General features: G+C 34.4%; 1 protein-coding gene across 1 annotated transcript; it reads left to right on the forward strand.

Annotated features, from left to right (window-relative positions):
- Positions 1 to 10,585: 10,585 nt before the first annotated feature.
- On the forward strand, positions 10,586 to 14,846 carry LOC110647954 (uncharacterized). Its single transcript, XM_021802009.2, has 5 exons — positions 10,586 to 11,009; positions 11,642 to 11,802; positions 12,407 to 12,431; positions 12,949 to 13,051; positions 14,386 to 14,846. Exons 1-5 carry the CDS (start codon positions 10,704 to 10,706, stop codon positions 14,487 to 14,489), a joined length of 699 nt encoding a protein of 232 aa, XP_021657701.2. The 5' UTR covers positions 10,586 to 10,703; the 3' UTR covers positions 14,490 to 14,846.
- The last annotated feature ends 354 nt before the right edge of the window (positions 14,847 to 15,200 follow it).

Raw genomic sequence — 15,200 nt, forward strand, 5'->3', positions numbered from 1 at the left:
TATCATATGTGTTTCTTCTCCCCACTTTGATGGATGGATATTATGGAAAGAAAATTGGATGCTTGGAGTATCGTCTTTGCTTCTCTTCTTGATGTTTTGCTAACTTGCTATCAAGTTCATATTTGGATTTCTGAGAATGACCAAGTGGAATTCATTTCGTTATAGTTATCTTTGCATGTTACTAGAATGTATTTTGTGCTTGTATGTTAAAACATGAGCTGAATTTCATTAGATTTTGAGTGCTCTGTTTCAAATCATAACTTTCACTCGTACTTGAATCCTCTCAAGAAAATGTAATTTAAACTGACATATTAAGTCCAAGCATTTCAAATTCCATTCTATCCAAAATGCAATCTAAGTGAATTCTTTTTTTTTTTTTTTGCCCCTTTGAAATTCTGTCTGCATTTTCTTGTAAATTACACAACTTCGAATAAACTATGGATTCGTTAAGAAATTATGTGTATTATTACCTGAATATTATTGTTTTTTAAGTGTGATAAACATGTTATCATATTGCCAATTGTAGTTAATCAAATGAAAAGTTTTACCTATGTCTTTGAAAGAAGTCATATATCCATTGGGGTGAATGGGATTATGGGAGACGGGATATGATCATTTGAAGGTTTTGAATTCACATTCTGCTTGGTTGGTATGCTTTTTGATGGTGAGAGAACATTATCTTGTTTGCATGACTGGTATAAGCCCTTACCTGAGAAATTTTTGTTTCGCGAGGGATTAACAGGATTGGTTGCTGTTCTCAGCATTGGAGAACCTCTAATTTCTAATGTGAACTTTAGTTTAAGTCAACTGGAAGTGTGTGTCCAATGAAGGGTTTTATCTGAATTTGACCATGAGGCAAGCCTTCAGAAGAGCAAATTCAAACGCTAATATAGATAATGGGATGTGATATTGCCCTGGCCTGATTAGCAACTGAATAGGAGGATAGTCCTTGGAAATTGCTGTCGGGACTTGCTATGTATTTGCATGCCAGTAACTGCTATTGACAAGTGAGACTTTAACTTAGGTCTTGACGTCACACACACACACACACACACACACACACACACACACACACACACATAAAACAGGAAGGTAATTCAAGAGAATGTTAGGTGACATTCTCTTTTATAGTATTATCATGTAATTAACACGTGGCTTATTAATACTATACTAAGTAGCAATTATTATAAGGAAACATACAATACATTAACATATATTAATTACATATATTTATATCTATATTATATATAGATAGATTTTAATTATTTTTATGTTGAAATCTTTATTCGTCTGGCATGTGACACTCTGTTTTATAGTATTGTCGTGTGGATAATATGTGACATTCTTTTTCATAGTATTGTCACATAGTATTGCCTATTGTATGAAAGTTATAAATTATTTGGTAGTTACCCTATCAATATTAGAATAAATAGCCATTATTATAAGATAATTTACAATATATTAACATATATTAATTATATATATTTATATTTAGATTTTAATTATTTCTATTATGAAATTTTTATTAAAAAGTTTGAGAGATAAAAATAATAAAAATAAAATTTAAAATAATTAATAAAAAAAATTTAAAACATTACATTATTTTTGTATGATGAAATTAAAAAAAATATATAAATTAAAATTATTAATAGTAATGTACAATACAAGCAATTTCCAAATTCACAAATAGGACAAAGATCTTAAGAGGGATTGACGTGTCTGGTTGGGGTTGCACCATTGCTGTTGGGATCATCTCAACTTCTAGAAATTAATGATCACTGAACAGTCATGCGGCAGTAGCTATCTATTCTAGGTTTGGCTGCATATATAGAATGCGCCAAATTACAATTTATAGCAGCTGCCTTGAAGGGGTGACCTGAACCTGCAGAAGAATTGCAACTCTCAACTGCCAATGGCTGCAATCGAAACATAATTTTATGAGATAGCAAAATGATAAAGATTTCTTAACAATTACAAAGAAGGTATGCAGGACGACCACATGCATATGAGAGAAATTACGCTGGCACAAATAAAACTGCTCAAAATGCGTGCCAAAAAACTTCCCTTGCAAACATATTCTAGGTCTCTGGTCTGGTGTCATAAGACCTTCAGGTAGAGAATTTAAACGCCAAAATTTATTTGTTTGTATGCATGCGCCCGAAGCAGATGCCCAAGAGAATGAAATTTTAGAGTGCATGTATACTATCTCTTTGCTAAAGTATGAAAGAGGTGTTGCCTGTTTACCGCTCTTAAGGTTGCCCTTCTACCTTGCGGGACTCTGCTGTAGTTTGTAATCTTTATGTGTGTTTTTCGTCCTCCTTTGTTTTGCACTTGGTTTGTCCTCTCAAAGAATTATAGAAACACTGGATTTTATATGTTCATCAAGCTTTTGGGTGAAGGATGGAATTTCCAACTTCTCTATGCTTCTATGTTCCTCTTTCACACTTTTTGGAAGAAGTGTATTGTCAGATTTGTCGTATGTACTTTCCTGTGGGTTTGATTCTTGTTGTATTTTAATTTCCTTGAGAAAAACTTGGAGATGGTGCTTTGGAATAAGCCATGCACACTGGTCCATCAAAAGATGCCTTGCCCATTGCAGGCGTCAATGGGTACCATATATTAAGATTAAAATTCTTTACATAATTCTTTTTTGGCACTTTGGATACAAGAAACACAAAAGGCAACTAAACCAGAAAAATGGACCACTCTTATATCAGGAAAGCTCTTACCAAATGTGAAGTTTTCAGAAGGTTCAAGCGCAACATAGAATTTGGAAGAGGAAGAACCATTTAGCCATGTGTCAGTTGCTCCCTTGTTGCCCAAAGTGACAGGCATCCTGTCTGCATTAACACTGGTATGAAAAATATCAGTGCGCACTATGCAGCTGCTGAACTTTAGTGGGTTGCCGGAAAAAAAAAACTTTAGTGAGTTCTTTGAGGAAAAAAAAAAAAGTAAAAGGCATATTTTGGTTTTTAAATTATTAATTTAAAGTCAAATAAATCTTTAAATTTTTTTTAGGTCTTGACAAATTTTTTAACTATTAAAATAGATCAAATAAATTTTATATAATTTAATTTTAATTTAATTAAGTCCAATTTTATAGGTGACTGTTAATTGATCGTCAAAAACCATAAAAAATAATATTATATTATTTTAAAATCTTTTATTCTTTTAAAATTAAAAAAAATAAAATTTAACAAAAGTGATTTTAATTTATTTGGGTTCGTCTTCTTTTTCTGAGTTCTCCTATTAGAGCAAAAACTTTCTCCCCTGATAGTGGATATCATTCTACCTTAAAAAAGCTAATTTGAATATGCATGTTAATTCAAACAAGCATCGACATAGATGCAACACTAGTTCTTGATGGAAGAAACATTGTGGTACCTCGCTATGAAAATGGGAACTTTATGGGTCCTACCATGTTGTTTGATGTCACAGTCAACATGGAATGGTACAAGGAGGAAATCTTTGGCCCTGTTCTTCTCTGTATGTAAGCTGATAGCATCGAAGAGGCCATAAATATTGTTAATGGAAAGATACAACAATGGCGCTTCTATATTTAATACAACAGGTATAACTGGAAGGAAATTTTAAACAAAGATTGAGGTTGGGCAGGTTGGCATACTGCCATTCTCTTCATTTAATTAGCTCCAAGCCATTCTTTGCTGGAGATGTCAACTTTGATGGTATACATACATCCTCTGAAAAGTTGCTATTTGATTTTCGATGGAGAAGGTGCTATTAAATGGATTAGGCATTGTTAATAATAATTTGTAAGGTTGACTATGAGTCATTTGCTGCAGGAAAAGCTGGAATTCAGTTTTACACCCAAGTTAAAACGGTGACTCTACAATGGAAAGATATACTAAGTGAAGAAATATATCAACTGCAGCATTGCCATGTTGTCTTCAAATAGAGTGGGTAGGCTAAGCACAATAGAATAGGCAAAAATTGCTGGATGATTCATCTTCTTTGTCACTTAGGACTACATGAAATCATACTCATTGTTCATATTAATTTCCTCTTTTAGCTCATTTCCTCACCCTTCTTTTCATGGGCCTGCACACGCACGTGCACATGCGCATGCACATGCTGTGTTGCTTCTTCTCATCTCTAGGTTGGATGGGGATCGAGATGGATTGGCTTCAATGGTGTGGGTATAAAATAAATGTCACTACCCAATCTATGGGCAAACCTGACTAAAAAAATGGCAAGTGACTTAATGGCACCTAACTATTCCTTAACCCAACTCTAAGGCCCATTTGGGCTCAATTTCAAGAATTCAACCGGACAGAGTCTGGCCATAAAATGGACCTTTCAACGGGAAGTTTTTGATTCACCCGACCTGTAAACACAATATATATCAATTGGGGAGCTCAGCTCACCCTCCACATACTCATAACAATATAAAATAAATGGGAGCTCAGCTCCCTCATCCAGCCCAACACACATGCATAAAATAATAAGTTTACAGGTTCAAATTGACAATTTATATTACAAACCCAATTCAAATAAATATTTTTAACACATGTGGAAATTCTAAAAATTAACAGGTTTATACAAACATTAATAAACGACCTGCGAGGGAGAAAAGCAAGTTAACCTCAAAATATCCTCTTGTAGTTTGAAAAAATATTGAATAGGAGTGAGCGTTCGACTCAGAGAGTAAAATATTAATTTTAACCATAATCTCTATAACTATCTAAAACTAATGCACCCTGTAGAGTGAAATGCAACATCAGCAATATTTTCACATCATAATAGCAAAAAGGTAATTTGGAGCACTCACACACCCAGTAATATCAATCATAATATATGGGAGCTGATCCCCTATACAGCTCTCTTAAATCCAACCTGTGCCAGCAAAGAACTCAAGCCGGATTTTCGCTTAATAAACCAAATCTGGGTCCCAGCGAAGAACTCAAGCCGTGACTACCCCTGAAGGACCGGGTCCCAGCGAAGTTCTCAAGCCGTGTCTACCCGTCCTGTCCATAGCCAACACCACATCACACGCACAACAACGCACGCACACTGCTCCAAATTACCACAACAATATATATGGCACTTTAACAGTTGTGAATGTAACATAAAACGTGCCTAGAGTTTAACTACATAGATATATACATATAAGTGATGCATGGCATGCTTGAACATATAATAATATCGAAATTACAATTAAAATTAATATTTTACTCACAGACTTGACAGTGGTCACTGTGGCAGCTGGGCGGAGGAAGAAGGCTGTCTCGGCTCACCTGACAATTTTATTATAATTATTTAATAAATTTGACTCAATAAAAATTAAGAAAAAGATGAAAGACGTCCTAAGTCGTGCCGAAAATCCGGCAGAGTCTTCTCTATACCTAGGACCTACCCAACCTGCAAAAGGACTCAAAACGCACTTCTATATTCACAAATCATACACTCACAACTCAATCACATCATACAGCCCCTCTTGGGCCCATCCATACAGTCCTCAATCACAATATGTAAATTTACAGTTTAGTTCTTATAATTGATCATTTTTGCAAAAACTGCCCAAATAAACTCTAAAAATTCTAAAACTTTGGCCCGCGGTCCTTAACAATATTACTAGGCTATTGCAAAAAGAATCATAATGTTTTGAGCTACCACGAATATTTTATGGATTTTTAATCCCATTTAAGTACTAGAAAATTACGAAAAAGTAAGGTTCGAGTTTACCTATGCCGATTCTGACTTCTGGGACTCGCTTGGGACATTTGAAAATGGTAGGGTAGCCAAAATCTCGATTCAATTCGGAGACTTTTTCGATAGCCGGAAATTCACGGACTCGGACAACTGTTGAATTTCCGCGAATTGAAGATACCTACACGAAGCCCACAACACGGGGGTTAGTATAAAATTTTTACGAAATTTTCTAAGCTCATTTAATGCTCGGAAAAATACTACGAAGTTCCGTGGGACCCACCGAAAAATGGTGTCGGAAAATTTCGAAATTTATATTGCCGCGAAGCTCTCGACGAGTGGAGTGCTCTGGTACTCTCGGTTTTCTCGTGGGGTTCACGGTTTGCGAGAAATCTAGCTCAAAAATCAAAATGGGTTGAAACTTCCCGGACAAAAATTGGATAAACCGCTCAATAGATTTTGGTGTCTGTGTAGATGGTGTTTGACACAAGAACCGGCCCAAATGGTGGCCGGATCAGCCGAATTTCGGTAGGGAAGACGAAGCAGCGCGCTGTGCGTCGCATCACTTGGCGCGACGTTTCCCGGCGTTCCAGGCGGCGGCCGGCGAGCTGGGGTGGCTGGGGAGGCGCGCCAGTGAGGTGGGGAGGCGGCAGCGCGGCGAGAAGAGGAGAGAGGAGAGAGAAAATAGGAGAGAGAGAGAAAGAGAGAGAAGGGTCGGGACGAGCGCGGGGAGGAAGAAAAAGGAAGAAGGAGCCGGTCCGATTCGATCTGTCCGATTCGGTCCGGTCCGATTAGGCCGGTTCGATTCAGGATACAAAATTTTAAAATTTTCACTCTGCCTTGGGACAGAAAACGAGGTCCAAAAATTCCGAAAAAATTCTAGAAAACTTATAAAAATTCGTAGACTCCAAATATATTTTTAGTTTTGCCACGTGGTCTTTAAATTAATTTTTAAAAATCATCAAAGTTTTTATTTTTGAAAAATTGAACCCGATTTCTAAAATTCGAAAAATTTCGAATAATTTTCTAAAATTCAAATAAAATAAAATATCAATATTTACTCAAAAATAATAAATTTAAAAATTAGGGGTATTACAATAAATAAAATGGAAACCTGATAAAAAAAAATGGCAAGTGACTTAATGGCACTCCTCATTCGTCCAATATCAACATTATGGGAATTTTAACATTCTAATATCTTAACCCTCTTCAACAGGTATATATGATCTCTATATTAACGTCCTCTAACAGAAATTGAAAGTAATGGATTGGTATATCCAGAAAAAATAGTGAAAATCATTAGCTTTGAAAGTAAATGTGCTATTTTAAATAGTTGAGAGCTTTCTTTGAACCAAAAAATTGAAAGACTTATTTAACTTAATGATAATAATGAATATACGCATTGCTCCTATATTTTTTTTTAATTGTAAAATTATTATTCAGTTCTTGATTTTAATGAAATTAAAATAAATTTTTTTTTTTACTTATGTCTAAATCAGCACTTTTGTTCTTTTGTTTTAAAAAATCAATGATTTAGTCACTGAATTTTGATTTCATCAAAAGGTCTTTTCATCCGCATATTCTATCAATGCAATGGTAAAAAAAATTGAGAAATATTTTAAATTCCTAAAATACTCTCATCATCCTCCTCTTTATCACCGTTACGACAGTAATCATCATCAAATCTCCATTGCGCAATTCGTCACCACCACTGTCATCTTCCAATTTTCCTCCTCCTTCCCTTCATTCTTCAAGTCCATATTCCCTTGCGAATTTTTAATCTAATCACCAGGTAATTTCAAACCCTTTATAGTAAAAACTAATGGACCAAGCCATGGGTATGTTTTGCTAATCAAATACCTACCGAGGAGGCCTCTCACCATTGCTCATAGTGGATAATTCACACATGAAAAATGGAGAATTTTATAGTATCAATGATTTTTAAACCCCCAATACTGGTTAGGAATGACAACAGAGCAAGTCGGGGACGGAGATCGCTCCCCTGTCCCCGCCCCACGAGAGTTTGAGGTTGGGGCAAGAATTTTTCCTGCTAGGGAGCGGGACGGGTTTCTGTGCGGGGAGTTTTCTTTTTTATTTTTTCATTTCTTTTCATTTTATTTTATTAGTATATAATATAAATTTATTTATTAAAAATAAAATATAATTAGAAATACAAGTTTTAGATATTATTTTAAAAATATATTTATATTTTTTGCTAAAGTTATGATATTTAAATATATAAATATATAAAAAAATTATTTTTTTAATAAAATATAACAATATATTACTGTGCAGAGCAGATTATAGGGATTCAGGGCGGGGAGAAGGTCTTTCGTCCCTTCCCCACACAAATAGGGATTAGGATAAGGTCAAGGAAAGTCGATTGAGTTTGGGTCAAGGCAAGTCGGATCGAGTTTAGGAACTTTTGCCATCCTTTAAAATTCTCATTGAAAAACATCATATCTTCAATTCCTTCCTCCATAAAGCCCCTTCAAGAATCACTATTCTCTTTGCATAATTCGCATACCCATTATCACATAACTTGTTCATTATAATGTATGAGACTCCTTATATTGCTTAAACCTATCAGCTGTGACCAGCCATTGACAAAACCCTAAAGCTATTTGGCCATTATCAGGTGAGAGGTTGAGCATCTGTAGGACTAATGATGAGGGTTATGGAGTTGGTGATATGAGAAAAATTGAGATTGAGTCTTCGCAAAAGTGATAAGGACTTAGTGTCAGGTCTTTTGACAAGCTCTGTAACTAGGCTATGGGATATGGGTCATTGCTTATGGTCTATGAGTAGAAGGGTATAGAAAGAGGAAGTGGTAGGAATGTAAATTTGGTGAAATGGGTAGGGAGAGGTTGAGGTGTACTACCTTGGTGTGAGGAAGGTACTGAGGGACTAGTTTCAATGGGAGGAAGGTGAATATCTCATTGGAAAACACAGAGAAGGGAAAAGAGATTGGAGGGGGGGAGAAAAAATAGTGATACAATTTTTTTACTAATATGAAAAAAAAAAATTTAAGAGTATCTTGGGCATTTATGGGCAATTAACAGAAATTTAATAGAAAATTAGACTAAAGGATATTCAATTTGACAAAATCAAAATGAAGGAACTAAATCATTGACTTTTAAAAATAAAAGGATAAATATGTTAGTTTTGACATACGTCAGGAGCTTAAAAATAATTTACCTATGAAATTAATACTTGATCCTACTATTTTGAAAAATACATTAATAAATTTCTATACTTTTGTTTCATATACTTTTTAGTTCTGTCATCTAATTTTTTTTTTTTTGAAATAAAAGGAGAGATTATTCATTGATTTTCTAACAAATTGCAGGTTATAATTGGAGATTTCTTGCATTAAATGCTTACAATCCTCAACAATAACATCCTCGTATGAACGGTGGCATTAAATAAGACCTTGATACTAGAGCTCTGATACCACTAAATATAAGGCTCCAACATATATTGCCTATATCTTTCCTTTCCATTTCCGATGTGGGATACGAATCCACTCTAGTGCATAGCTGATTAAACAAGTATGTCCCAACTTCATACCTGGGTCGTGACATCCATTGCATAAACGGTAAACATCAACAACATCGACCCGTTTTTTCTCTCAAATTAGAAAGCGTGGGAAGAGTATTAGTACCAGCCCGCTATAGAAAAATTTTCATCTTTGAAGGAACTTTTGAATTCCAAACTTTACTCCATAAATGCCCAACAGAAGGATCTGCTTGATGAGATAACAGATTCAATAGACGATACCCACTCTTCACAGAATAAATGCCATCCTTCTCCTTATCCCAAAAAATTACATCCTCTCTAGGACGACCAGTAAGCGGAATCTGAAGAACAAGAAAAGCATCACGCTCATTAAAAATATCTCTGGCCGTATCTACTTCCCACGTCAAAGACAGCCACTCAAACATCTTCCATACTTGGCAAACAAGGATTCTCTTGATTAGGAATCCATGCATCACCCCATACTCTAATCTTCTTTCCATCTCCCGCCTTCCATTTACAAACCCACTTAATTAGTTCTTGCGTAGCCATAATAATTCGCCAGCAGAAACAAGCATTATTTCCTAAAGATGCATCGAGAAAAGTGCCACTGGGGAAATAGCGAGCAAAATAAACCTGCGTGACAAGAGAATCCGGCCTACTCAAGAGGCGGTAGGCCTACTTACCAAGAAGCGCAATGTTAAAATATGAAATTTTCCGAAAACTCATGGCACCAACTTATTTACTCGTACACATCCTATCCTAAGCCATCCAACAAATACTCGATCTCTGATCATCTCCACTTCCCCACCAAAGCGAATTCATCATCCTTTCAATGGAAGTACAGATATCTTTAAGGAGCTTTAAAACACTCATAACATATGTCGGGATTGATTGCACTACTGATTTCAATAGAACTTCTTTACCAGCCTCGAAAGCAGCTTGCTCTTCCACTCTTGAAGCCATTTCCAAACCCTTTCCTCAACAAAATCAAATACTTCTATTTCCTTCAACATAGGAAGGGAGTCCGAGATAAGAACCAACATCATCCGTTGTCTAATTTAAATTAAGTTTTTTTTTTTTTTTTTAGTAATATATTCAAAGGAGAAATTAGTGGCGTGAAAATTAAATAATTTAATAATTTTAAAATAGTAAAATTATATTATTGTATTTTTTAAATGATAAATATTAAATAAAATTTAAATTAACATTTAAAATGTTTTTAGGGACCAAATAATGAATGAAAATAAAATATAAAAACTAGTGTAAATAGAATAAACATATAAAAATTAACTAACATTTTTTAATATATAGATAAAATATATAATTTTATTAAAATAGAGATTAAATATATTTTTTTCATTTATGTAAATTTTTTTAGAAATAAAAAAAATCATTTTCTCAATTGAAACTTCGAATTTGTGTACCACACCGCAAAAACCCATGGAGGTGGGGTTTATATCCACGGACTCCAAAGCGGCCTAGCAAGTGGCCACTGCAACTTCTTTCCGACGGTTCCCATGTTTTCCCCTGTAAAACAATTCAAGAGCTTAAGCCCTCGCCTGCAGTTCGCGGCCTACCAGCTTAGGTACGCCAGAACCGATGCCGGTCCAAATAGACGCCGCTCCAAGTCGCCAGCCTTTACAGCGAAAAAGACCGACCAGAAGTCTGAGTGGTGGATAGTGGACGGCGAGATGCACGAGATCGGAGATCACGTGCCTCCACGCGAGCGCTTTGTTATTCCCAGAGACAACGTCCCCAACAGGCGCCGTAAGCAGCTCAGAGAGCAGTTTATGCGCCGTACTCGCCTCGTTCTCAAGGAATCGGTAAGTCTTCAATTTTTCATCTCTTTATTTTCTCTCGTTTTTTAGCGTTTGAATTTTTCCCTTTTGGTTTATTAGATTAGAAATTTTGTAATTGCTTCATTTGATTGAGGATTTTTTTTTTTTGGTTTTTTTTTTAACACAAATGCTATTCCAATTGCTTCCATCTCTGAGATCATTATGATTTTGATTCTGTGAGATGAAAAATAATACTATTAAGAGAAATGGTAGTTATTTATTATAAGAATTTTGCTGGGTATAATTCAAAATAAAAGGAACTTGCTTTTGCTAATAGACAACGATGAATGATTGAAAACTGTATCAAGTATGAATTTACACCCAGAGCTTGTATGGAAATCTGTGTAGCGCTGGCACTAGACATTGTGGTGGCACCTATTGATTCATTTTTAAGATATGCAAAAGGAGATTGAAGCGTCATTGCCTAGAATGAGTTGAAACACTATTGATCACTTGCTTTGTTCCTGTTCATTTCTTATAATTTGGGGCAAGAATAGGTATTCTAGCAGGAATACTGATTTAAGAATGTATATTGCATGTGCATCCGCCGGGTGAGTATGAGTTTTTAATGGAAGATGAACTTGTTTTGTGTCCTAATGTATTTATTTTGCTTGAAGGAGCATGAGCCTTGGTGCAAACGATATATGGAACTATATGAGGAACTCCGAGAAAATTGGGAAAGGCTGTACTGGGATGAGGGCTACTCTAAAAAAATTGCCCAAGATCATGCCAACTACGAATCTGCTGAGGATGATGATAAAGATTTTAATCCATATAGGTTTGTTGAAGCAAGTTTCTACCCTCTTGCTATTACAATACCTCAATAGCTTTCCGGATAATGTGTCATATATATAAATGTATTTGGGGGTGGAGTAAACTAGAAGATTATTTGTGCAGTATATTCTAGATCTTATTGTCAATTCTTAAAATAAATAAATAAAAAGATACCTCCTTATATACAAAAAAGTCAAAAACTACTTGCTGCCACAAAAAACCATGGTTTTGGCTTTTAAACAGTTAGAGATTTAATTATAACATTTTTCTGACCATTTATAACAGGAAGCCAAGTGAGAATGATATGGAAGTTAAATAGCCACTATGTAACAAGAAAAATGTTATTTTTAATTTTATCTGATACTCTTTTTCTTTTGGGGCAGGGGAAGGGGGGATCCAATAACAACCTGTTAAAAATTTTTTATAATAGTATATCATATTATATATTCATTGTTATTATTGTTATGGTTTTATTTTGGGGGGTGGGAGAAGAGGATTGGGACATGTGCCTGACGAGTGATGTATAATTAAAACTTTAGTGGTTTATAACAAGGTCACATGTTTTTATTAGAGATGCCTAATCATTCAATATTTTGTTTGTGTTGCAGGAGCAAGCGATTTGAGGAAATGAAGGTATGAACTCCGATGATAAATTTTCTGATTTGAATTAAACTTGGTTAAGCTGAAGTAAATACATTTATCTAATATTAATTTGTTCTAGGAGATATAGCTGACTCCAAATTGAGGTTGAATGACATATATATATATATATATATATATATATATATATATATATATATATATATATATATTAAGCTGATGGACTTACAAATGATTGGTTTTGAGGTATCTATGATTGTATCAATTTAGTTCAGTTGTTCACTGTTTGTATTAAATTAATCCAATGTAATATTATGGAAACAGTGAACCTCTAGAAGTTTGCCAGAATTATTGCAATACCAGAAAGCGTGCTTATGAATGGATTTGTATTTTTGTAAATATTGAAATAGTGTGTAATCCTGGAGACCATACCTTTGTGATGTTATTTACATGTCTAAACTTATACACTATAAGATATTTGAAAGTTTTTGATGCTTTTAGCATGGTTTTGTTTGATTTTTCCATGTAGCTGATTGGATTTTGAATGCAGGATCAAGGTTTTGGGAGAAATAAGCAAGGTGATACATGGGAAAAGGTCAATCAAATTCGGGACAAATTTGAATATGATAGAGAGAAAAGAATGGCAGAGAAAGGTGAGTTCAATGTGCATAGGTTTCTATATTATGGTTTCTTATTTCTTAATTTAGATCCTTGGGCTAAATTGATGAAAGAATCAGGCTTATAAGGCTGTATAAATAACTGAAACACTTAGTGACAGTTTGAAATTGATGTCTCAATGAATTTGTTGGTCAGTTAGGCAGTCCAAGGTTGCATCTGTGAGCTTAGTATAATAGTGTTAAAAATCACAGAGCCTGGTTTATGTGTGCATGTGTAATGTCTACTTGAGGATCACCTGTATCAATTCACCTGACAACTTTTTGTGTTTTTTGAAGTATGTGGAAGGATACAGCTTATGCTTTTAATTTATAATGTATTCTGAGTGGGGGGCAGTGTTACTAAGGCCAGAGGCGATAGGGTAAACTATGGCCTTAAGCAAGAAGTGAGGTGAATGCCTTTTTGAAGTGAGGCGCCATAGCGTGTGTGTGTGTGTGTGTATACACACACTTAAAAAAGTGTATTGAAAAGAAAAAAAAAATTATTTGCACTATATGTAATATAAGAGATTGAAAGCAAAAAATAATAAGGTTATAGAAAGGAAATGAAATTAAAAAAAGATTAATTAAATCCACTTTATAGGGTTTAGGGAGAAATAGGAGAGAAGAGGAGAGAAAAAATAAGCCCTAAAAAATAAAAGAAAATAAAAATAAACGTTACTTTGAAAGAGGTGTGCCTCACCTCGGCGAGAGCCCTTCACGCCTTTAGGCTTCTTTAATGACACTTTTAGGGGAATTTTTCTGTGTGGAGCACAATTATTCACTTTTGCAATCCATTGTGTAGTAATTTTTTCTACATACACTGACTTACATTTCACTTGGTACAATCACTTTTCCGAAGTGTGCTTGTGGAGTTGTTTGGTATTGATTAATGTGCTGAATGATTTTTTTTTCTTTAATAGGTTTCAAGATTTTATTAATAAAATCTTATAAAAGCTGAGGTAATCCTGAGTGTATAAATAGTTTATTTATTCAGGGGGAACCAAAAACCCTAGTTAAAAGAAAGAAGATCCTTGATACTATCTGGTTTATAAGAACTGAATTCTTTTATTGAGCTGAGGGGACCAGTGTCATGACATAAACTGTGTCGAGTACAAAGTGCTGGGTTGAGTGGGAGAAGCTAATTCCATTCAACCATGTCAAGGACTCTTTCTTTTTCTTCTGCACTTGGTTGCATAGTTTTCTTAAGTTCTTGTTATGTATTTGTTGTTGTCCATTCATGAAACAACTAGGCCTGGCGGATTCTGCATGATTTTATTTTTTTCAAATCTTATATGACTGCGGTTCCCATATATTTATGTTTTCAATTGCAGCATTTGCTCCAATGAATAGGGGAATACCTTCTGAGTTACCTAATCCAAATTTCCGGAACCAGCCTTTTGACACCCAAAGATATTTCGCTGATGAGAGGGACTGAATGATTATGCAAAGGGGTATTGCCCTTGAACTTTAATGCCAAAGTCACAATGGAGATATGCTGGAGGAGCAAGTCTTTTGGCTCTTGAAAATTGTGGCTATCCACTGATTGATGGTTGTTTCACGAAACCAGAGCAAAAGGTTATCTGATAATGCAAGGATTATGCAACATTTTTAACCTAGTCAAATGAAATTGCTCTAAGATATTTTTTTCCTTGGTGCTTAAAAGGCTTGTAAGATATAATTTCTTATAATCATTACTTGTGATAAAGTGAAAGCATGAAGCATAGTTTGGTCCCTCCTTTAAGTTGTAAGACACTAATACAGAAAATGTTTATCCTCTAGTTTGATATTTTCATTTGACAGGACCTTTGGATTACCCCCATTACATTCAAGAGAAAAACTATTTCTTAATAAAAAATATTGCTAATTGGATATAGAAAAATCAATCATATCCCATCCATTCTTTACCCGATCCAGAGCTCTAGGTTCTGCCAGCAACATGAGCATTTAGCGGCAAGAGTTTGGCATTACTATTAAAAAAAATTATTTTTTAAATATATTAATTAAAGAATATAAAAAAATATAAAATTAAATCTAATAAATTTTAAATATAAAAATATAAAAATAATTTTTTTAAATTATTTTTTTTATAATATTTAAAATAATATTTATATTTAAAAAAATATTTTTAACCCTTTAATATAATATT

Source organism: Hevea brasiliensis, chromosome 10, assembly GCF_030052815.1.
Source record: "Hevea brasiliensis isolate MT/VB/25A 57/8 chromosome 10, ASM3005281v1, whole genome shotgun sequence".
NCBI classification, from domain to species: domain Eukaryota; kingdom Viridiplantae; phylum Streptophyta; class Magnoliopsida; order Malpighiales; family Euphorbiaceae; genus Hevea; species Hevea brasiliensis.